This window comes from Grampus griseus, assembly GCF_964374135.1.
Source record: "Grampus griseus genome assembly, chromosome: 15".
Lineage (NCBI taxonomy): Eukaryota > Metazoa > Chordata > Mammalia > Artiodactyla > Delphinidae > Grampus > Grampus griseus.
In genome coordinates, this window is record NC_139009.1 from 53078418 (window position 1) to 53103486 (window position 25069).

General features: G+C 39.2%; 1 protein-coding gene across 4 annotated transcripts in view; it reads left to right on the plus strand.

Annotated features, from left to right (window-relative positions):
- The first annotated feature begins 228 nt into the window (after positions 1–228).
- UGP2 (UDP-glucose pyrophosphorylase 2) overlaps positions 229–25069 on the plus strand; it is a 55215-nt gene continuing 30374 nt past the window's right edge. The window contains exons 1-3 of one of the 4 annotated variants that reach the window (XM_082672420.1): positions 229–355; positions 15865–15992; positions 16839–16946. In XM_082672420.1, the coding sequence (XP_082528546.1) occupies positions 253–355; positions 15865–15992; positions 16839–16946 (339 nt within the window). In that variant the 5' untranslated portion in view covers positions 229–252. Of the gene's footprint in view, positions 502–826; positions 1490–15864; positions 15993–16838; positions 16947–25069 lie in introns of those variants that run through there. The other 3 variants (XM_082672423.1, XM_082672422.1, XM_082672421.1) reach the window with 3 other exon arrangements.

Below are 25069 nucleotides of genomic sequence, written 5' to 3' on the forward strand. Positions count from 1 at the left end.
TCCCTGGCCCAGCCGCTGGAGGCGCAGCCCCAACGCGCGGCATCCGAGTTCGGGCTCGGGCTCGGGCTCGGGCCGCGGCTCCGGCTCAGAGCCCACCTCCGCCAGGCTCCCTCTGGACGCATACGCCCCGCCCCCTGCCACTCCCGCGCGCCTCATTGGCCAGGCCCTGAATCCGCCTCGGCTCCTGACTGGCGGCTGCTCCTGTCTGTCTGCGCAGTGGGGACATTTCCGCCGTGAGGGGGGCTGCTCCAAATGGAGGGGGAGGGGAGGTGTTTAGGAGAAAGTGGGGGCTTTGGGTTGCGGGATCCCGCAGCCCGCTGGACGAAGGAGGTCAGAAGCTGGGCTGCGACCACTGGTGAGGGGTTCAAGGTGTGCATGTGTGAGGGGAGAGGGGGAGAGAGAAGGTTGCCTCAGAGGTGACATTCTCTCAACCTGCGAGCCTTCTTCCAGGCGCGCCATAAACGCCCCCAATTTCCCAGCTACTAAAGGAAGAGGAGGAAGGTGGGTCTCTGTGGCGGTTTGGGGAGGGGCCGGGGCGGGCTTCCCACCACCCCTTGGGCGAGTGTGTTTCCCTCTCTGAGGCGTGTAGAGCCCCTCTGCCTGACCCCGCTTTGGCCCCGGAGGCCCAATTTGGGGTTCGACCAGGAGGAACTAGAATGTGTGAGGGTCGGGGCGGGCCCTCCCTCCCGGGCTCCTGTCCCTCGGAGTCGCCTCTCCCCTCATGGGTGGCCCCCCAGCGTCCGCTGCGGGGGAGGGCGTGTAGCCTTCGGCCCCTCCCGGAAAAAAGCCGTGGCAAGCTTGCCGCCGCTCCCAGCAGCGAGGCGTTGGTCTGGAGGCCCCCGCCCGCCCGCGCGCCGAGCGCCTCTTAGTCCCGGGACGTTGATGGGCCGGTAGAAAGGGTTGAATCGCTCCCCTCTGCCTGCCTTCCCCGCTTCGCGATCCCTGCAGGGCGGGGACCGCCGTTGGCCAGAGTTTCCCGGGGAACTGTCCAGAGGCCGGACGGCAGAGAGGGGAGGAGGAATAGGGGGTGCGGCCCGCCTGTGCCTGCGGCCGTGCAGCTCCGGAGGGCAGTGAAGTAGCCGCTCTAGATACGCCTCTTTCATTGATGAAATTTAAGTTCGTGTGATATTACCTTTTCCGGGAGCCTCCAGCTGGCCCTCATTTGCGTCAAGGTTTTAGTGTAGCCTGGAGTTCCGAGCCGACTCGTCGCACCAAGTTTCTGTCTTTTGGAAGTGCGGAAGGTTTTCCTGGGTGTTTTTTTTTCTTTTTTTTTTTCTTTTTTTGAGGCAGTTTTAGCCGCTTTGAATACTCCCTTAAGTGGCAAAACATAGGAAGAGGAGAAGGAACTCGTCGGTTGTTAAAGCAGGGGTGGAAGAGAGACCTGCCCATAGCGTGACTCCTCTAGGCATTTGAATATATATACACACACACATATATATATAGGCCAGAGTATTTTAATAAATCACTAAAATGTCGAGATTTGTACAAGGTAAGACACGCTTCTTTTTTCTCCCGGGTTGCTTTAGCTGTACCGAATTTGGGTACTGGCAGTCGAGAGGTTGGTGGGTGGTTTGGAAGTGGAAATGTTCATTTGAGATACAATTTGCGAAACCCTTTTCGTTAAATTGACATTTGAGCTGTCTTGAGCTGCTGGGTTGGCGTTTCAGATACATATAATTTATACCCCTGTACTCTGCTGCATTTAGTTCTGCCTCCCTGAAATCAGGTTAGTAGCACTCTGGCTCCCTGGGATAGGGGCTGTAAATGATGATAAAACAGGACTTTGGCTGCTGATTAATCCCTGTTCTCTTTTCCGGGTCGAAGTCAAGGTAACTCTGGGTGCGGACGGGAAGGGGAACTGAGAGGGCTGAGGAAAGGCAGGTGGGTTTAGCCAGGACTATTGGGGAAGCTTTAGCGTTCTCAGCTTCTCCGTTTGTGTGTACGTGGTCTGAGTCTCAGATTCATTTATTGCGAAACCAGGAATAGCTCGTAGAAGCTGGAGGTCATTTCAGCAGGAGAAATGACTTTGCTGCATTGCTGTGTTTATTTTTTCCCCTTCTTTGAAATCTGTAAATATTATTAAGGTTTCTTTCAAATTAGAAAATTGTTCTCTAAGTTCTATATGTGTGTTAAAAAAGGTTTAGGGAATGCCTGTCAACTGAGTTAAGCAGTAACATTGTGTGTATGTGTGTGTGTAACGTGTACACATTGAAATTGGTGCTACTTTAAACCTCTGTCATCAATTTGTAGCATAGGATTTGCCTTCTGGTAAAAGTAAACCCTTTTCTTGCAGACCCCAGAGTGTGAAAGCTTCGGCCATCTTGCTGAACACACAGCTAGTATAAAGTTCACAACCACTTAATGTGGCTCTCAATAAATGTAATGTACTTAAAAAAATTGTGTCAGTAATGGCCATCATTTGGCCCTGCGCATAAAAATGCCCTAGTAGGTTTTATATCACTTTATTAACTCTTCTTTGAGTTTTGTATAATAAAGTAAGAGAATTTGCCTGCATTATTATGAAAACAGATGGGACACTTATGTCTGCCTTTAGCACTAAGCTCAGAAATGTCACTTGTCATTAGACTTTTAAATTCATGTTATGCCTTGTATGTGGTAAGAGATGCTTCTGTTTAGGTTGAATAAATGTCTTAGTCAAGAATAGAAAGTAGAGGTAACTGTCAGAAGTTTGCTGGACTTTGTAACAACAATATTTAATTACCAGCAAGCCAGTATTGCAATAATATGCTAGAGAAAAGTGGACAAGTCACTTCTCTTTAAAAGTTAAAAATAATATTAAACTCCAGATGTTCCTCGTTGTTATGCTTTAGTGCAGCCTACAGAGATGGTGCATGTTGACTAATGTCATATCCTTTGCTGTTTGTTAAAGGCTAATTGTTTTCAGGAGATTCTAAATAAAGTGGCAATACCTGTGTATGTTGTTATTCCTTTCCCTTGTCATCCACTTTTTTAAAAAAATCAGCTTTTTATCTTGAGATTTTTAGAAAAGTTGCACATATGTCAAAACTAAGAAATTATCACAAGTACCTTACTATTAACTAAGCTACAGACCTAGACTACTTTTCCATTATTCAATCCAACATTGCATTTAATTGCCATCCAGTTTGCTCTAAGTGGTAGTTTTCTTTTTAAATTGGCAATTTTGCACAAAAAGATGACACCTCTCCCCTCCAAAATTTTTTTAACACGATTTTGCTCCTGTTTATCATTGTTTAAATTTGTACTTCAAGTGTAAACTCTCTGTATGTTTAATTAACTCTGCTGCATTGATCATTGATAAACTTTATTGGGTAATGATTCTGCTGTCTCCACAGATCAGTTTTTAAGTGTAAGCGTTGGGATTTTTGTTTTTGAATTTTTTTGGTAGCAAAGATCAAATTGTTTGATCTTTGCTGTAGCATTTATTGATATTTCCACTCATTGACACTTAGCTTGTGCCACTTCATAAGGAAAAGATTGAACAAATATTAGGCCTCTAAACTGTTTTCATATGTTGTCTCATTTAAGCTTCACAAGAGCCCTAAGAGGTAGTAGATTTTAATCATGACCTTACAGGTGAGAAAATTTAAGTATCTTATCCAAAGTTCACAGCTAGTAAGCACTGAAATTCATATATAAATGTGTCTTAAACCCTTGTCCTTTCCAGTACCTTTTATTGCCTCTTATGTTAAAAAACTTATCAGGCTGCTGATTAATCCCTGTTCTCTTTTCCGGGTCGAAGTCAAGGTAACTCTGGGTGCGGACAGGAAGGGGAACTGAGAGGGCTGAGGAAAGGCAGGTGGGTTTAGCCAGTCCTGACTGTTATCAGGAACAATGGCTTCTTTCTCCAGCTAGACTATCAGTTCCCTTTGGGCAAAGATAATATTATATTCCTGAGGGAAATACAGTGTCTTGAAGTGGTGGATGCTCTGAAAGAATCTGTCATGGATGACAAATGAGAAATGCAGACTTTCCATGTACTTTTTAGTAGTTTAGCCTACTTTTTTTTTTTTTTGCGGTACGCGGGCCTCTCACTGTTGTGGCCTCTCCCGCCGTGGAGCACAGGCTCCGGATGCGCAGGCTCATGGGCCCAGCCACTCCGCAGCATGTGGGATCTTTCCGGACCCAGGGCACGAACCCGTGTCCCCTGCATTGGCAGGCAGACTCTCAACCACTGTGCCACCAGGGAAGCTCCTAGCCTACATTTTTGGTTGTAGTTTATTAACACCTCTAACATAAATGTTGAGAAAGATAAAAGGGATGGACCTAGGCTTGAATCCTGTTACTAACAGGTGATCATAGACAACTTTTCTGAACCTTCGTTTCTATTTATATAAACATTGGGTATTAGTACTTATGCCAAAGGGTTTTGAGAAGCTGAAATGAGATTAATTACATGAATGCATTTAGATGGCCAGTAAATTTTACTTTCCTTTCTTAAAATGATGGTAGCTTTTTGGATAGAATTGCCACTATGAGTATAACCACATGTCACAAACAAACAATGCACCTATGACAGTTCTTTATTTTCCTATTCTAGGTTTGGTGTTCAGGCCTCCAGCAACTTGGGAGTTGATATATATATATTTTTAAAGTATGGGGTTGGAGGGGAAAGCTTGAACAGTGATGTGAATACATAATTGGTGACAGTTTTTGTTTCAGTCCAATCAACAACTAAAATTATGAGCTCTTACAATACGCAATGTACTGTATTGGGATTTCTCCTGTATCCCTTATGGTTGGCACTTGAAATTCAGATCTGTGTATTATACCTGTGTGTTGTGTACACGTGTTTGAATGTCCTGGAACCTGGGGTTGCTATTCTCGGCTTGAATCTCTTCCCTCAAATCTAGGCAATGTGCTTTATAGCAGCGGTCCCCAACCTTTTTGGCACCAGGGACAGGTTTTGTGGAAAACAGTTTTTCCACGGATGGGGGCGGGGGGATGGTTCAGGGGGTGATGTGAGCAATGGGGAGCAGCAGATGAAGCTTTGCTCCCTAGCCTGCCGTTCACCTCCTGCTGTGCGCCCGGTTCCTAACAGGGTTGGGGACCCCTGCTTTACAGGAAAGCTAGGCATGTCCATTCTCAAGCACTTTGTAAGTTATTAGGTAGAAATGTTTAATTAATAAAAATAGTTAATGTCAATAGGCAGGAGAATTCCCAGTATGTATTCCTTGGCCAAAAGAAGGTTCAACTGGCTTTGGGCATCTCCCAAGTCTGTGTTAGAATTACTTAGAATTACTTCTCATAGGAGGACTCTTTACTGGATCTCTGGCTTAATTCCCTTGCTGGTGTATTCTGCCCTCAGGTCACCTTCTGTCTGCCTGTGAAATTACATCTCCATTTGCTAGTTTTCTCCATCCCAGGGGTTGTTGCAGGGCCCACAATTTTTCTAAATAAATGTGACTACTACTTAAATGAGAAAGGGCCCCTTGTCACAGTTGGAGGTGACACCTCCTCCTGTGACCCTGCTGGGTCATCAGCAGCTGTGACTTTTGCCAGGTATGTTAGTCAGTGCCATTTGGAATTTGGCTTTTCAAAAGTTGTGAGAGCTATGGAGCAATCTCCCTACATGATTTGAAATTTATAAATGGCACTGGGCCTGCTGTCATCTAGACAGCTAAGGCTGTGTTATGTACTTATACTGTAATTTAGAAGAACTTTTAGAAATTATTTATTTATTTATTAAAAAAATTATTTTTGGCTACATGGTATGCAGGATCTTAGTTCCCCACCAGTGATTGAACCCACGCCCCCGTGCATTGGAAGCATGGAGCCTTAACCACTGGACCGCCAGGAATGTCTCTGGAGGAACTTTTTAAAAAACTGTTTGTCTACTTAAATTATATAAAAATGTCCCTTAATATTCTTAAATTGAGGTACTTTCTTATATTACAAGGGAAGCCGTTTGAGTACCTCTGTGTCACTTAAAAAGTATTTCAGATTTTCCATTTGTTGGAATTCTCTTTTAGTGACTTTTTTTTTTGGTGATTCTTGTTTGGTCAGTGGAACGTAGCCAGGGAAGATTAGCTGAACTAATTGTAACGGGAGGGGTCTCATATGAATACAGGGGTGAGAAGCATTCTGGGGCCTGGTTGTAGAGGTCAGGCCTAGGCCTGGTTGTTCTCAAATCCTAAGACTAAATTTAGCCTGTTGCTGATTATTTAGATGACTAGGATGTTTTCAGCCCAGGAAGGTTGTGGCATGGATTTGAGGCAGGACTAGAGGTGGCAAAGCAATGACTAAGGCACACTTCTCATTTTTTAAAGATGTAGCTTAGGATTCACTATGTTGCTAGAGAGACAGGGATTTAGTTAAATTCAGAGTCACAGTTATAAATGGAAAATTAAAAGAAATTCAAAGAGTTGAGCTGATGAAAACTTTGTATTCCAACATGGATCTTGTAATCTCTTTGGTTAAATTGTCTTTGTTCTTCATAACTGGGTCTTCTAGTAAAATGGATGATTTTCATTTGTGAAAGCCCACTCAGGGAAAAAAGAAATTAGACATTAGAGAAATAAGAAATATTAATTGGTACACTTCTTGGAAGTGCCGTTTTAATATTCTGAAGATAAATTGAAAAATTAAAAGGAAATTGATGTTAATTTTGGACAGTAGGTGTTGTAATATCAGTTAACATTCACTTCACATTCTCTGTGTATTTATTTTTCTTCATAGAAAATTGTAGTAACTTTATGAATTGTAGTGACTTTAATCAAAAGAATGGGATACTTAATTTGTGTGAGGAAAATTAGTTGGCCTAATAATGAAAATATTCTGGGTCAAAGAATAATATATTGTAATTTTCCAGTTTCCACCATGTTGAATTTGGTACTTTTTGTGGAAGTGCAGGTATTAGGAGTTACCAAAAAGTCAGATACATCCATTACTGAAAAGTTAATATAAACAAATATTTAAAAGTTAAACTAACTCTGGATTATCTGTAAAAATAAATAATTAAGAGTTGACTCTATTAACTTTATGTAATATGATTCATCCTGATACCCAGAATTTATGCCGGTGGAGAAAATCCCAGCAATATTAGAATAAAATTGTGGGGGAGATCCTCTGAAGGTTTCGGATTTAGTGAATGTGGAAATATGATTCACTTACCACCCTTTTGATTGCTTGGGATCTCTTTAGAAGCTTGGTTTTCTAGACTGGTGTCCTTTTTACACAGCCTACAGTTTCTTTTCTAAACTGTCATGTTTTGAACTTGGTGTAATAGTGTTTGAATTGTGGACATTTTGGTCTTGGATAATTTGATGGATTGTCCCAGGCACAGTGACTATTAATTGAAACCATATGTCTTAGGTCTCTAAAATTGTACTGCCAGGCATGCATCTTCCTATTAATAACTTACTAAATTCTTTGCAAGTTGGCTTGCTAAGTTATTGAAAGAAAATTAAACTTTATGTGTGTTTTGGTTGGGTTTATGTGTGAGAAAGGGGATAGTACTCCATTTGAAAGCTGTTTTCCAGTTCTCTTAACTGGTAAGCAAGCATCTCCTTCAGTTCGTTGCAAAGTAATTGTCTAGGATTCAAATTCTGCCTCTGCCAACAGTCCCATTGTTTACTTTTCTCCATCATTGCCAAATGAAATCCGTTGTGCCCCCAAACCATTTTGACAATTAAGAATTGTTTTTGAGAGCCATGGAGAAATTGGCTATGTTGTCTTAGTTAACTTATATAAACAACAAAATGTTTTGTTTTCCAAACCATTGCTAGATATTTGTTAGTTTTTTTATGTAAATCAAGAAAGTTCCCTGTTTCTCTGTGATCTTTACTTGTATCTTTAAAAAAAAACCCCACTATTCATTATATTCATGTACATGAAATAGTCATGTTATGCTTAGTCTACTTTTTAATTGTTAGACTATTCTAGGGGACACTCCTTTTAACAATAGTTCCACTTGCTCTTTGGCTGCAAAGGTAATTGAAGTTTGTGTTTTTCTCTGGTTGCTGCCCTGGCAAAGACTGATGTGATTTTTCATTTATGTTATAACCCTGACTAGAATTTTAAAGCTTCCAAAGAGTGTAGGAAAACCAAATAACACAGTTCTGCACTGTTGTGGGTTCATTTACGCCGATGGTAAAATGCTTAGGCCTGGTAATAAAATATTTATAGAGTACATAAAAGCTTTCTTCAATTTTTCATTGCCCAGAAAATAAACAATATAGAAGGAAAAGTTGAAGCGCACAAGAGAATGCTTATTCTGATATGTAGTTTTCACTTCACGCAGTAACTTCACTTGATAGACATATTTGGGTTTTTGCAGTTTTCATTCAGATTTGGTGGCATACAGCCTGGAGGTGGTAAACTACGTAATGCACCACTGTAACAGAGAAAGGGAGAACTTCCTCCAGGAAGAAGAGGCAGGGCGCCACGCAGCAGGGTTGGGATTCTTGCTTGGCTGCCACTGTGACCTTAGGCAAGTCAGCATCTCTAGGCTCTGTTTCATCTCCAAGATAAGGGAATTAGACTCACTGACCTTAAAGCCTTTCCAAGGTTAAAAATTTTATCTAAATGCACATGTATCAAATTACACGGCAGGCCTGTCAAATCATTTTTTGGTCCTTGATGGTGATTTTATGTTGTAACCCTTTTCTCTCCTCTCAACAAATGGGAAATGGGTGTGATAGGCCCCTTACCATCCATTAAACTTGTTGCAGAGTGATATTATTTAACTAGTTGGCACATCTCTCCTGAATGTTCTGTTTTCCAGAAGTGATATTTTCTGTTTTTTTGGTTTTTGTTGTTTTTGTTTTAAGAGCTAGTCTGTTGTATGAGAGCAAGGTTAATTATTAATGAGAAGTCTGGTTTATGTATAAATTCTAACAGTTAAAAATATTTTTTAAGCAAGCGATGCATGATTAGCAAAAATCTTGATTATTAAGTAGCTCTGCATGTTCAGTGCTGGAACAGTTCTCAAAAGCCTGGTAGCTTTTAATTTTTGTTAATCAAAAATCATTTATTAAGCATTCATATGGCTGTGACCCATGCAAGTGTTAGGATGTACATGGCTGAGTCATTTAAAAATCTATGTAAATGTAAACAGTCATACTATAGTTTATAAGCTAAAATAATATTGACTTTAATACTGAAAGATCATATAAAATTGTATAAGACCAACTAATTGATTTTTCTTTATGATTGAATGACACGAACTTTATTTTTCTGTGTTTTTCCTAAATGAAGCTAAATTTGAATATATAAATTGCCCAATTTTGTTTAATTTCTAAAGTTAGTGAAAACATTATGGTGACATTTATACATAGTAATAAAAATTGAAAGGAAATTTAGAGGTCATTTTGTCTAAACTGCCTACAAGTTTGGAATTTCTTTGACCACATCCATGATACTTGACTGTTAAATCAGCCTCTGCTTGAGAAGCCTTAGGTACTTCAGGTACTCAAGACACGGACCATACTTTTCTTAGCCCCATTTCTCCATGACTGGAAATCATAGCTCTTGAACACTTTCTCTTTGGCCTTACCGGGTACAACCTCCACTGGACAGGACTCTACCTTCTTTATACCCAGCACATTGCAGTATCATAATAGGCTCTTACTCATTAATTAATAGGCTTAACTCATTAATTAATAGGCTTAACTCATTAATTAATAAACATTACTTGAGTACTATGTTTCAAGCTCTGTTTTATGAATACATTGGGTATACAGTGGTGAACAAAATAGACACAATATATTCTTGGATATTGTTGGGTAAGATATACATTGAATAAATTTTAGAAAGTATGATGTCAAAGGGGAGGTTCAAGGATCTACCATATGAGCATGTAATGGGCAACTGTGCTTAGTTTAGAAAGATTTCTAGGAAGAGATTACATTTAAATTGGACACACAAATAATATATTCCTGGCTGTTCAAACCACTAACATGAGAAGTTAAGTCTTGATCTCCAAATCAGGTGCCTGTACTGTGCCAGGTGTTGAGGTAGGTATAGGAAAAAAAGTTGAATAACACTATATGGCTTGTGCCCGTAAGGTGATACAGACAGACATCTCAGCAAAGAATTAAAGTTTTGGGGGTATTTGATATGTGTCTGATACAGCGCAGATTAAAACCTCCACATAGCCGAGTTGTGGTAGAAAGGAAGGCCTCTTTGAACGTTCAGAAGCCACCACCTAGAACACAAGGAATGCCACCTCCACAATAGTAGATGCTATTCAACTCACAGAGTTTGAGCTTTTGGGGGCTGAGGGATCAGGGGGTTTCCCGGGTGTTGGGATGATTCTCATGACTTTGGAATTTACAACTGGGCCTTTAATTTCTATTTTTCTCTCCTGTGTTTTGGAACAGTCTTATAATAGGATGGTTTTAATTTCATAGAGCAGAAAAATACCAACTCAGTTGGCTTAAAAAATGAGGGACTTACTTACATCACATGAATCTTGAAGTAGGATGTTCCAGGGTTGGTTGATTCCGTGCAAAGACTGCATCAGTCTTTTCTTCCTTCTCTTAAGTATATTTGTCTCGTTATTGGGTCAGCTTTCTTCAAAGTCACTAAATGGCAGAAGAAACTGAAGGTGAGGGGTGGACACGTACTCATTGTGGCCAGGGATGGAAAAGGTACTATTTTTTCTCAGGTGTCTCTTTTTTCAGCGAGGAACGCCTTTATCCAAAGGTCTTTGCAAACTATATCTTTGTTGCTCACTGGCCAGAATCATTTTATGTTTCACATTTAAACCAGTCCCTGGGAAGGCTTTAGACCAGTCTGGGCCTGGTGCCATTTCTGAAGGCCTTGGAGCAGAGAATAGGTGACCAGAATAGCAATGGGGTAGGAAGATGATTGATATGCATGGCTGATACGAACATGTTCAAATAAATGGAGTAGAGTCTATATCAGAGCTACTCAAGGCAATACTGGCTGCATTCAGTTATTTGAAATGCATATTCTCCTCACTCCAGACCCAGAGGCAGGATCTCTGGGAGCTTGCCCAGGAATCGTGTGTTTTAACAAGCCCTCCAGGTGATCTGCATGCATATTAAAGTTTTAGAAGTACTATTGAGACAGGAACTTGGAGCCTTTAGGCATTCTGCTTGAGCACTTTCTTTGGCTACTCAGAAAAGTACTTCAGCTTGGCTTTTAAGGTATGTCTGGCTAAGGAATTTGTATTTCTTTCCCATCAAATGAAAATCCCATCAAATGGAGAAGTGACATGATTAGAGTTGCAGTTTAAGGGAACAAATCCATTCTGCCTGGTACCACCAGATTAGAGTGACAGATGGGTAGACTAGTTAGAAAGCTGTTGTCATCATGACCAGGAGAGTGAAATTAAAGTAGCAGTAGTGGGAATGGAAAGCAATGAATGGAATGGTGGCAGTTCAGTTAGGAAGTTTGGTATTGGATTGGATGTAATGTGAGGGGAAAGGAGGGAAGAGCCAACTGTGACTGAGATTTCTAGGTCACCTCGGAGTGACTAGGAGAATGTTAATGCCATGGGGTGCCGGGGCGGGAGGGGTGGAGGCAGGGAGATGAATTTAGTTTAGATGATGAGTTTTGTTTTGGACATGTTGAGCTTGAGGTACCCAGCTGGTTATCCAGGTGCAAAAGGTCTAGAAGGCAGTAGGGAATGTGAGCCTGGAGCTCAGGAAAAAAAGATCAGGATGTATTTGGGAGTTATCAGTAAGGAGATCGATAAGGAAATAATTGAGGGGGAAAATGGTCTGAGGACAGAATCTTAGGAAACCCAGGAAGTAGGAGAAGAAAGAAGGAGCCAGTTATGGAAACTGAGGCATGGTTAGAGAGGTAGGAGAAGATGTAAGATAATACTGGGTAGCTGAATCCAAAGAATAAGGGCTTTTCTAGAGGAATATTCGCAAACAACTGGTTTAAAGGACTGCAGTAAGAGCCCGGGAGAGGCTGTTTAGGTTTAATAAGTCATAAGTCTACTCAGCATATGTCCTCGGCTTTATTCATGGTTATTTTCAGTTGCCATTACGTTCTTAGAGTTTCGTACTTATTTGGCTCACAGGTCATTTCCTGGTTTAAGATTAAGTGAGCTTGCCAATTCTATGACTTTGGGTACCTTTCATTGTGGGTTTCCAAGGAAGGTTGGGACTAATCAGATCTAACGAGTGGTGGGAGGTGGCCTGGGAGGGAGGGCTCCTCACCTTCTTCGTTGCTCTAGGTGTTATCTCTGGCCTGCTCCTTGTGAAGCTAGCTTTCTGCTTTGGAATGTGAAGTTGTTTTGTTTGCCAATATCAGGATGTCAGGGAAGGGTATTATGTACACTTCTTAGTTGCTGAAATGGATAAAATGAAATACCTGAATTAAGAAATGAAAACAATCACTTGCTAGTCTCCTACTTCTCAATTCTATTCCTTTCCTCCTCCTCTTCCCCTCCCTCCTTTTTTGGCTCCAGTTGGATAGGGGAAAGTCGATGGTGTTGAAATCTTAGTTCTCGTAAACAGGAAAGAATTAGGAAATTGAGGTACGGGAAAAGTTTCGAAAGGCCTACTGCTTGTTCTATCCCCAGTTTACTAAATTGTCATTAAGTCAACTAAGAAAATTCTAGTAAACCCAGGTTCATGTGGTAGGGAGTTTCCCGTCTGTTCCAACTGGGCATAAGAAGACATTCTGATAGACATGCTTTCAGAGGAGAGTGTTATTTGGGGATTTTGTGCCAAAGATTAAAAAGAGCCAGACTAGGAGGGAAAAAATGAGCAGGATATTTCTACCTCACTGTGGTGGAATTGGGCTCAGAATAAATTGGCTTTGCTTCCAGCATTAGCCTGCTCTGTGACTTTGGGTAGGTCATTTAACTTTTCACCCTCAGTTTCCTCATCTGTAAAATGTTGAGGGTAGATTAAATGCTCCATCTTGTGTCTAAAAATGTTTTGATTTATGATTGAGGTAATGAAATGTTTGATTCCTAAAACGCTCTGTCTAAAGTGGAGGGGGTCAATTCTCTATTGCTAGGAAGTGAGGTGGTACAAAACATCTTAGGAGGTTAGAAAGCTTGCATTATTCAGTGGATTCTTTAATTGACCTTCCATTAGAAACACAGCTGCCATTGCCAGAAGTGTAACCTGAGAATGTTAAGTCCAAGAAAGCTTCTGAGTTCTATACTTCTTTTCCTACCAGAAATTCCAGACCTTTCTTAAAAAATTCAGGATGGATAAAAGAGGTCACTGCAAAGGGAAATGGTTTCTAGCTCCATGCTTCCTAGTCTGTGCCAGCTGCTTAAGATTGAAAATTCTTTATTCCTTAAAAGCCCTTATTCTTTAATCACTTAAAATCAGAACTTCATAGTAGCACTTTGCCCAGGGGAAGGGGAAGGAAACAGCAGTGGAATGAGGTGGAATAGGCTTATAACGTTCTTTGTTGTAAAAGCTGTTAAGATTTGTAGAGGGGTAGAAGGAATACAAATTGTTCTTCATCTGCATTTGGTGCTATATCAAACCAATCAAAGTTAGGGATATTTGTCACAACTCGAGTTTTTGTTTTTGTTTTTTTTTTTTTTTGGCTGCGTTGGGTCTTTGTTGCTGCGCGCGGGCTTTCTCTAGTTGCTGCGAGAGGGGGCTACTCTTTGTTGAGGTGCGCGGGCTTCTCATTGCGGTGGCTTCTCTTGTTGCACAGCACGGGCTCTAGCCGCGAGGGCTCAATAGTTGTGGCTGGCGGGCTCTAGAGCACAGGCTCAGTAGTTGTGGCTCACGGGCCTAGCTGCTCCGCGGCATCTGGGATCCTCCCGGACTGGGGCATGGACCCGTGTCCCCTGCATCGGCAGGCGGACTCTCAACCACTGCGCCAGCAGGGAAGCCCTAGAAGACTGTGTTTTGATTGTCACAAATTGTACTGTCTAAAAACATTCTTGAGGTGATTGTCTTAAAAAAAAAAAAAAAAAAGTTCTCCGAAGACAAAATAGGAACAATTATTATAACAGAAAATAATTATGGTCGAAATGTCTGTGGTTCCTTGGGAATGCTGTGCTTTTTGTGTTTTCCATCATTAGTGCAGTTTAAGTGAATGTATATAGTTCAGAGGTCTTCGTATTTGCATTTTAAAATTAGGTAAATGACCTCAACTTTCAAGCTTGAATTCATTTTTAATTTTAATTTTATTTCATACAATGTGTAGACAGTTACCTGTTCTCTGCATTTATAAGTATAAACAATATAAGTCTGTTAATTCTGTAATTTTATAATTATGTAACTCTATCCTATCCTTAAAAAATTTAAAGTAAACCCTTTATGTGCAAAAAAAAGTTATGCTAACGTGTTCATCCATTATCATCATTTTTTACATATTATAATCAAATTGCTACTTACGAGTTGAAACATATCTTTATGTTGTTTATGGCACATACAGGTGTGTGTTTCTTATGATGTTTCTTAGCTCACAAAGAAGTTATTTATGAACTACAGTGTGGGTCATTTTGGTAGTTTTACTGGAGTCCATAAACTTAAGCCTTTAAGAAAAGCACATTTAGAAAACACTATTTTAGGATTAGGTTGTGTGCTTTCACCAAACTCCCTTGTATTTTTTTTAATTTTAATGTGTTGGAAATTGTGTATATACTTTTTATTTTGAAGAGCTATGATAAATAACTCATTTGTTAACATTTTTCGGTGTTTGGGAAAGGCTGTCTACATTAAATTACGTCAGGACTTACATATTTACTAATTTTTAATAGTAATTTACTAATTTCTGCTCTTAAAACTATCTTTAAAATATTGATTATGTTGCCTTTAATTCTGTCTATATGCTTCCTTCTGCCCAGATAACAAATGAAGGAATTTATGGTATGTGGGAGTGTTTTTAGGTATATTGAAATATGGTTTTGCTAAATTAACCAACATTTGTAGAACTAACTAGCTATCAAAAGAAATGTTTGAACATAAGCTTCAAAAATACATTTATAAAATAAGATTGAGTTAGGTATTGAGGATAAAGAGGGGGTGAACAATAATCCGATTGTTCCTTATTTTACAAGAAGTAGACAGGGTAATTTCTGTCTAGATAATGAAGTATGTAAAACAACCTTGTTGGCATTTTTCTCCTAAGGTACTTGGGCCTGGGATGTTTTCTTTTTCTGCGTTTTTCTTTGTTTGTTTTCATCTAAGGGGCATTTCTGTCACCTTTAGTGAGATCCATCTGTCATAGAGGTGCCCAGCTATGCCAGAAGTCCTGATAGTCTTGTCCAACACACATGAGCGTTGAAAAGTTTGGCTGAAATTAGGAACCAGAAACAGGGAGGCAGCCCTGTGCCCTTCTCCTTTTAAAATGAAAATTTTGATGCCAGGAAAGTAGAGGCACTTTGGAATAGCCAGTATCTCTCAAGAGGTTCTTCTTTAGGGAGGAATATGAACTAGAGTGGCTCCCCTTCTAAAATGGAAAGGATTCCTTAAATTTTTCATCTGTCCTGGAGGAGGAAGGAGTCAATTTGGCTTCAGTTGCCAAACCCTTCAGTTCTCTTATGAGGCAGCAGTTCCATAAGGACAGGTTCTATAAAATATGCCCTTATTAATGTTATTCTAGGCGTTCTCATTTTTTTCCAGCTTTGACAGCTAGGACGGAAAAACATCAGCGGAGATGGAACTATATGCTCAAATGAAGATTAATCATTTTACTTCCACCTGCTTCATCTCCCCCAAAGTGTTTAGTATTTTAGATACACCTGTAAAGCATATAGATGTACCAAACAGTCAAATTTGAGTGCATATGATTATTGAGTCATAACTAGTTGACAATGCTAAAATCCTCCTGGAGATTGATGGGACCAGAAGATTGAGCCCTTTTCATTTGCTGGCACACCAGAAATAAATTGGTTGTGGTTTACCAGCTGTTTGAATGGCTGTCTGAGTTCTCAGTCTGTGGTTTTTATATTTTTGTTTTAAGATCTCAGCAAAGCAATGTCTCAAGATGGCGCTTCTCAGTTCCAAGAAGTCATTCGACAAGAACTAGAATTATCTGTGAAGAAGGAACTAGAAAAGATACTCACCACAGCACCATCACATGAGTTTGAAGTAAGGACCCTACACTGTTTTTGCTTTCATCCATCTACATACTGAGTTGCTATTGCTGCTACTGATCATCTAGCCTGAAATAAGCACAAGATGTAGTGATATATTTAAAAAATTAGGATTGCTCAATAATTAAGGATTTTCAATATTTGCCCATTATAAAACCATTGTCTTTTTTATTTTTTAAATTCTGGTAAGTTTCTAAAGTTTGAAAGAATCAGAACAAAATTACAATTTATGTGATCTGTGTTTTGGTATCATTGGATGGAAAAATGGATACCAGTGTTCAGTTAAAATTGTGAGAAGTTAATTGATCAACCTTATATCCTGCATGCCTTTTCCAAAGAGCCAGTTCTAACAGAACTATGCTACTCTGACAGCTATGATAGAGGTTTCCCAGAATAGGCAGGTGTTTACTTTTCTACTTATAAATCAATAGATTATCCTTTTCATTTTCAAATTTCAATTTATACTTAATGTTTTGAGGTTAGCTGATTTTTGTTCCTTCTTGTTCTTTTGGTGAAGATTAATTGTCACTTAAAAGAAGTAGAGAAATACATTGGTGAGTAAATGTAGAGAACCAGTTGGAATTCCCACAGGCCAAATGGTGTTCAGATTACATGATACAGGTGGGAGATGGCGAGTTTACTTGTATTCCTTTAAGTGTGGTTCCTATTAGCTTTTTTTCCTCTTTAGTTTTAAATTGGGGTGTAAAAAAGTCTCTGCTGTACTCCATGTTTTAAACGTATAAGAATTTCACTGAAAGGTATTTTAAATGTACAATATATGTCTGTTTTTATTAAATATTAAGCATTCTGCTAGTTATAACAACGACTTCTATTCTCATAGCACACTAAAAAAGACCTTGATGGATTTCGGAAGCTATTTCATAGATTTTTGCAAGAAAAGGGACCTTCTGTGGATTGGGGAAAAATCCAGAAACCTCCAGAAGATTCGGTAAGTTTTGGATAAAATGTAGGAAAATTTAAGATAATTTCAGACACTGGTTTAACTTTTGGGGGTGGGATACTATAGGGTACCTGTAGGAACCATCAATTCAGACATTGAAACTACAGAGATAGCCTGCTACTACTTTCCTTTCTTTTAGACCCATCTATCCAGTCCTGCAGAGCACTTATGAAAGTCTAATCTCCCTATAACACTACCTCATAACTTAACATCCTTGAATATGAGGCAGTTCTTTTGTTTAAACACATGGTAAGAGCTTCATTATGTTTTCTTCCATCTCCAAACCATCTGATTTCTCATTGCCTATAGGGTCATGTACAGTCACTGTCAGGTACTTAAAGCTCTCCCTATGCTTTCAACCCATCTTTCTAGCTGTATTTCCCTTGCCTGCCTTTCTTGAACCAACCCAGCATTCCCTTCACACACATAGTATTTCCCTGCTTCTAGACTTCTGTGTATGTTGTTTCCTTGGAATGCTATGGGCTCTTCACCTGTCAAAATCCTGCTCATTCTTTGAGGCTCAGTCTAAATGCCTCCACCTCTGTTGTCAGCTCCTAGCAGAAAGCTGCACTGAAGAGGTGTAATGCGGTAGTATCAGAGGTTCAAATCCTAGCTCTAATGCTTTTGAGCTTTGTGTAAAATGAGAATGATACCAAGTGCTTTCTGTACTTCACAGGGTTGTTATGAGACTCTCTTAAGAAACATATGGAAACATGTTAAACCATGAAACATTTTGCAGATGTTCGTGGTTATTTCTATCATGCTGAGGTAGTAAGCCAGCCTAATTAATAGCAGTTGTTTGTATGCATGTGTTGTCTTCTTACTAGTCTTTGAGGCTAGGAGACCATGTATCCTGAGTTGAATGATTGATCTAAATTAAGTGATTGTTTTAGGGACAGGTTTGGTTAACACAGTGACCTTTCTTTCCTTTCCTGTCAGCAGTTTTGACCACTGCTGCTTGTGGCATTTTTCACTGAAGGTAGAAAAGACTTGATGGAGTGGCATAATTGCATGTAGATAGTTTATCTCTTATGTATCTGTAATCTTAAATAATCTAATATTGGTTTAAAAACAGGGCTGTTTTAAGCAGGAGTTTGGCAAACTACTGTCTGAGGGCTGCACCACTGCTTGTGTTTTGTAAAGTTTTATTGGGACATAACTGCATGCATTCATTTGTATACCATATCTGGTGGCTTAAGCTAGTGGAGTCCCTCATATTTCTTCTAATGAGAAAATCTTAAATGTAGTTCCTGGTGAAGAGTACTTTTTTTCCTATATGTCAAAATTGTCTTTCAGTTATAAAACTTAAAAATTATAAATTACATGTTCATGGTAAAAAAAGAAAACAAAGCAAAAAAAAAAAAATCCCACCTAAGCGTTCACCTTGAGGACTCTCATTTTTGATGTTGAAGTTAAAATTCCTCTTGTCTGTAGTGCTTGCCAATTACAGTGTGCATATATATATATTTTTTTTTCTTTAGGGTCTTCTATTTTAGTCTTTGATTTCCTTCGCTCTAGTGATGTACTGTGATTTATTTTTCTGCTTTTAAGTGGTAGAATTAATGATATTTTCTCCTGAAAAATTATTTAGAGCAATCTTCTGGATAGGTATATAATTTTAAAAAGGAACTAGTTGTAAATTCAGTCAGATTAAAAAAAGAATGTTTGGGAGTAGGCCTAAAATTATAATAAAAAATTTATACATTATGTATTTTCCCACTTTAAATACTTAATATTTTTGCTAGGAATTTATTCTTAGTTGAAATGACTTTACTTTTCTGATTAATGACAGACCTGGGGATAAAGGTTTTCTTCTTAATTCTTGCAGACTTGGGAATTTTTTTTCTCGTTACACAAACTTAACCTTTTGATGATAGAGCCTACCTTGAAGGAAGGCACAAAAATTGATTACTTTCAGTATATTTTATGATTCAGGATTCTGCTTTCACAATGGAGAAATCTGCCTTTGTGTATTTTGAGAGAAGATTATGATACATAGTAGGGTTTCTTGGCATGGGGATTGGAGTCGGGGGGAGGAAGCAAGTAGAGGGATCAGAACCACCTAGGGATTTTTCCAGTTCAGCGCCACCATTCCAAACAAGGTCTTGACAAATCCTTTCAGGAGGCTGTGCCCCTGCAGTGAGCTGTAGTTACTGATAGGAATGCTGAATTGATATAGAAAAATAAAAAGAAAGAAATATAGAATTCTGGATGTAATATGATTTTATGAAGTCTTTTCTCTTTCTGTTTATAAAAATGTAAGTCTCCATTAAAAATATGTCTTTGGGGGCTTCCCTGGTGGCACAGTGGTTGAGAGTCCGCCTGCCGATGCAGGGGACACGGGTTCGTGCCCCGGTCCGGGAAGATCCCACATGCCGCGGAGCGGCTGGGCCCGTGAGCCATGGCCGCTGAGCCTGCGCGTCCGGAGCCTGTGCTCCGCAACGCAAGAGGCCACAACAGTGAGAGGCCCGCGTACCGCAAAAAAAAAAAAAAAAAAAATATATATATATATATATATATATATATATGTCTTTATTTTAAAGCCTAGGTTGTGAGCATCTTTTAAAAAATGTTCTTATAATCCCATGTGCCCTTAATGTTGAGGGTTTTGAAATGCAGAGGGAAAAAATAAGTTTGCTCTTTTAACTATGTTATGAGCTTCTTGAGGGCACAAATGTGTCTTACATACTCTGTTAACTATTAGCTTTGGCAAGTAGTTCTGAGAATACAAATTATAGGTTAATATTCATTCACCTTGCTTCCCCTACACTCCTCCGGCTCCCTCCCTCTCCTCCCCACTCCCAGGCTTTTTACTCTCTGGTCATAGAGGTTATATAGAGGTTAGTTTTCCTTTCAAAACACATTATTTAGTGAACATACGTTCTTTTTTTTTTTTTTTTTAAGCATTTTAAAAAATTTATTTGTTTTTGGCTGTGTTGGGTCTTCGTTGCTGCGTGCAGGATTTCTCTAGTTGTAGCAACCGGGGGCTACTGTTCGTTGCAGTGCGCGGGCTTGTCACTGCGGTGGCTTTTCTTGTTGCGGAGCACGGGCTCTAGGCGCGCGGGCTTCAGTAGTTGTGGCACGCGGCTCAGTAGTTGTGGCTCGAGGGCTCTAGAGCACAGGCTCATTAGTTGTGGCACATGGGCTTAGTTGCTCTGCAGCATGTGCGATCTTCCCAGACGAAGGCTCGAACCCGTGTCCCCTGTGTTGGCAGGCAGATTCTTAACCACTGTGCCACCAGGGAAGCCTGAACATAGGTTTTTATTTTTTAAATGCAGGTGATACTGTACCCTCTTAACTAAAAAGAAATTATTGTCAGAGAATAGCCATTTAGAGTGACATTTCTCATGTCATCCTTGCATATAAACATTGTTATGACAGAGGATCTATATTTTTGTGTAGGAGTTGGCACCTTGTTTTGTAAATAAAGTTTTCAGAACACAACCACACTTACTCATTTACATATTGTCTATAGCTGTTACAATGCTGTGATACTACAATGGCAGAGTTGAATAGTTGTGATGAAGACTATACGGCTTACAAAACCCGAAATACTTCCTTTCTGGACCTTTATGGAAAAAGTTTGTTGACCCCATTTTAGTGTATTTATTTTTAGAAGATCTTCAGTAGTTTACTTCTTTGGTTCCCAGAAAACTGACCTCAAATGCCTTTTTCAATTCAGATGATTACATTTTAGGTAAAACTATTTTTTTGTAAATACTAGATTGGAGGATATACTTATAGAGAGACATTGAAATTTTATGTTGTCAAGTTTTACTTACTCATTCTTGCCTACTGTGTTGAATACTTCATTTTAGCTCTGTCAGTGAGCACATATATATATATATATATTTTTATATATATTTTTTATTGAGGTATAACTAACATACAACATTTTATTACTTTCAGATGTACAACATAGTGATTTAATTTAACATTTGTATGCATTGCTAAATGATCACCACTGTAAGTCTAGTTACCATCTGTCACCATACAGAGTTAATACAATGTTATTGACTGTACTCTCCATGTTTTACTTTACATCCCCATGACTTATTTATTTTATAACTGAAAGTTTGTGCTTCTGGATCCCCATCACACATTTCACTTCCTCCTCCCCTTTGGCAACCACCAGTCTGTTCTCTGACATACGTGTTTTGTTTTTGAAAAGCCTATTGAGCCCATATTTTATTGAATTATGCTTAGAAGAAGAATGCAATTTATGGAGTTATGCCATGGATAATGCTTTGCCCCCATTTTGTGAGTGTTAATCTTGATTATTACATTCATTTAGTTATCTTGATATTTAGCTACTTAAGGAAAGTTTTTAAAAAAATAAGGTTAATGTTTTTGACTAGCAAGGAGGGACCAGTCAGCATGTACAGCTTCATTGGACCATTTAATTGCTTTCTAGAGAGGCCGTAAGAGTGTCTTGTTCCTCGCCAAGCTTAATGTTTGAGCTTAAGTGTTGAGGATGGAGAGGGATGGGAAATAGATAAAAGATATGGGAAGATACAGAGCCTACTCAAGAAGGTATTGGGACTGACGGGCTCTTTTGAGCCCTAACTTAAAACCTGTTATCACCTGGCTGGCCATGACCTCTGATGACAATAAAGTACATTATCATTTATATGAAAATTATATGAAAAATATTCTCTAAATTTTTCATTTAGATAGGAACACAAAGTCCCTGGTTGATTTATGATTGTCATTCTTGTTTTATAGTCCTCAAAAGGGTGAGGGTGTATTTGTGAATGGGGAGGAGTTATATAGGGTCAACTCTTGTTTGTTTGATTGAGATAGAGAATTGGCATGAAAAATATCGTATCAATGTGGTATTTAGCTTCAACAGATTTTTTTGTTTTGTTCCACAAAATAACTGAGAACTTTTCTTACTCTTAGTCTTATCAGTACAAAAACATTACAGCGTGTTTAAATATAATAATAAAGCATTCTGAGAAAGTTACAGTATACGTGTACAGAGTAAAAATACAGATTTTTTTAATTTGTCTTTTGGAAGGTGAATTATAATATATTGTGCAGCTAATGTTTGCACATCTTTTTTGAAAGACTTACTGGAGGCAATTTGGCCAAGGAGCTGCTGTGATATGACACAGGGTGGTTTGCTTTGAGCATGATGAAGATTTCCCAACTGTAGTCAGCAGCTAATGGCAAAGCCATTAGGGACTTGTTTTGCGTGTGTGTAGAGATAACATTAGATCCTGTAAAGAAGATGTGGTACATATATACAATGGAATATTACTCAGCCATAAAAGGAATGAAATTGGGTCATTTGTAGAGGTATGGATGGACCTAGAGACTGTCATACAGAGTGAAGTAAGTCAGAAAGAGAAAAACAAATATCGTATATTAACACATATATGTGGAATCTAGAAAAATGGTACAGATGAACTGGTTTGCAAGGCAGAAATAGAGACACAGATGTAGAGAACAAACATGTGGACACCAAGGGGGGAAAGCAGGGTGGGGGGTGATGATGGTGGTGGGATGAATTGGGAGATTGGGATTGACATATATACACTAATATGTATAAAATGGATAACTAATAAGAACCTACTGTATAAAAAAAATTTTTTTTTAATTAAAAAAAAAAGATAACATTAGATCCTGAATGTAAAAGTATTCCACAAAAAGGAAATAGGTAGTAGCATTTAAGGAAATGGTCCTGGGGACATGGGTGGATACCAGAGAGCCTCATCTTTTCCTTGAAGTAAAATTTTAAAATGGTAATATGTAGAATTACTAATCTAATCAAAAATACTAATACTAATTTGGCAAATATTGCTAAAACTCATTCCCTGCCTTTTGATTCCATGATGAATTGAACAGTCTTTAATTTTCTCCAGGACTACCTTCCTTCACATGCCTTTATATACAGGAAACTTATTTCAGGAAGGGGATGTGACTAAGGGGGCTGACCACAGGCCTATGAGTCTTACTTCTGTTCTGGTTACTTATTTATTATTTCACTTTAGAAATAGTAAATATATGGCCACTTTAACATCAATCCCATGGTTGACTCTGAGAGACTCTAGGTAATAGTGTTAGACCAGGGTCTCTAACCACACCCCCTGTGTCTAGAGTTGGGGATGGTCCAATCCCACAGAATCGAGTTCCTTGGGAAAATTATAGCATGGATATAGGTAGTAGTACCACTCCTCTGAACATTACCATTCCCCCCTCCTCAACCCCCACCATATAGAGAACCTTTTTGGACCTTGGCCCATGTGTTGCAAGGCCTAATATAGATCAATTTATTATTATACTCTCCAAGTGTATATTTTATGTAGGCATTTTGTGTCTTATAATCAGATAAGAACAATACATCTGTGAAGTTCTCCTATCCCACATCTTCATCTGTGGTACAACTGTGAGGGAATTTCCATTATTTTTATTTACTACAGGACAACCCTGAACCTGCAAGATTGGCACTGGAAGAATTAAAAAAAAAAAAAAGAGTGGGTGGCCCATACCTACCTATAATCCTTTCTGCCCTATAATTCCTTGGGGACATTTTACTAATTCCTTTTCCTTATTCTAGATCAGATGTGGACAACTGACCCTCTGCTCATCCCATTGTATAGCCAAGAGGAAACTGGAATAAGTTTACACTAGGCATCTGAACCAGGAAGTCTCTGCAGGGATTGTAGGCCCTAGGTACATTTTTTGAACTTATAGGTAAAACTGTATAAATGTACATTTTCTCAGAGTGGACAGAAGTACTTTTTTAGAATATCATTCAAGAAACTTTTATTGGGTGCTTCCTCTCTGTCAGGAACTAGCTGCATTCTGGGACTACAAAATAATAAGTCTTGGCCCTTCTTCAGCATTTTGGCCTTGAGTTTTAGAGGAAATGGATCCAGAAACAGCTACCTATGGAATAGTGTGAGAAGCAATCCATAGGGTGCTATGGAAGCATCTAACTGGCATGGGGGCTCTGGAAAGACTTCTTGGCATTAAGGTAGACTCTTGGGGTAACCTTGAGGCAAGACTTCTCTGAGGATGGGAGGAAAATCAAAGAGAAAAAAGCTTTGAACATAATAGGAGTCTAGAAATAAAGAGGTTTATAGCATTTAGCTTGTTCTCTGGTTGTAGAGCATATGGTAGATGTGTCTGCTTCTCTATGTCTAGAGCCAGAAGAAAGGCCCTGAGAGAGCCAGGTGCTGAGTCTCTTTGCCTGACATTGCAGCTCCTGTTGCTGGCTGAAAACCTCAGCCAGTGGGTTACACGGGAAAAATGTCAGAAACTACAGTTTCCATTTAAGAGAGACACTAACGGTGGAAGATGGGAACAGAATTTAAAAACCATGCTTCATTATATACCTCAAACAGTTTGCTTAGATTCTTCAACATTGTAAAACATCAACCCAAATAGTTAAAAGATGCTATTCTTAAAAGCAAAAATGAACAAATGGGACCTAGTTAAACTTAAGAGCTTTTGCACAGCAAAGGAAACCATCAACAAAACAAAAAGACAACCTACAGAATGGGAGAAAATAGTTGCAAACAGTGTGACCGACAAGGGATTAATCTCCAAAATATACAAACAGCTCATATGGCTCTATATAAAAAAAAAAACAAACGACCCAGTCAAAAAATGAGCAGAAGACCTAAAGAGACGTTTCTCCAAGGAAGACATACAGATAACCAACAGGCACATGAAAAGATGCTCAACATTGCTAATTATTAGAGAAATGTAAATCAAAACTACATTGAGATATAACCTCACTCTGGTCAGAATGACCATCATCAAAAAATCTACAAATAATTAATGCTGGAGAGGGTGTAAAGAAAGGGAACCGTCCTACACTGTTGGTGGGAATGTAATTTGGTGCAGCTGCTATGGAAAACAGCATGGAGTTTCCTTAAAAAACTAAAAATAGAGTTACCATATGATCCAGCAGTCCCATTCCTGGACATATATCCAGAGAAAACTATAATTTGAAAAGACAGCATGCACCCCAATGTTCATAGCAGCACTATTCATAATAGCCAAGACATGGGAACAGCCTAAGTGTCCATCGACAGAGGAATGGATAAAGAAGATGTGGTGTACACACACACACACACACACACACACACACACACACA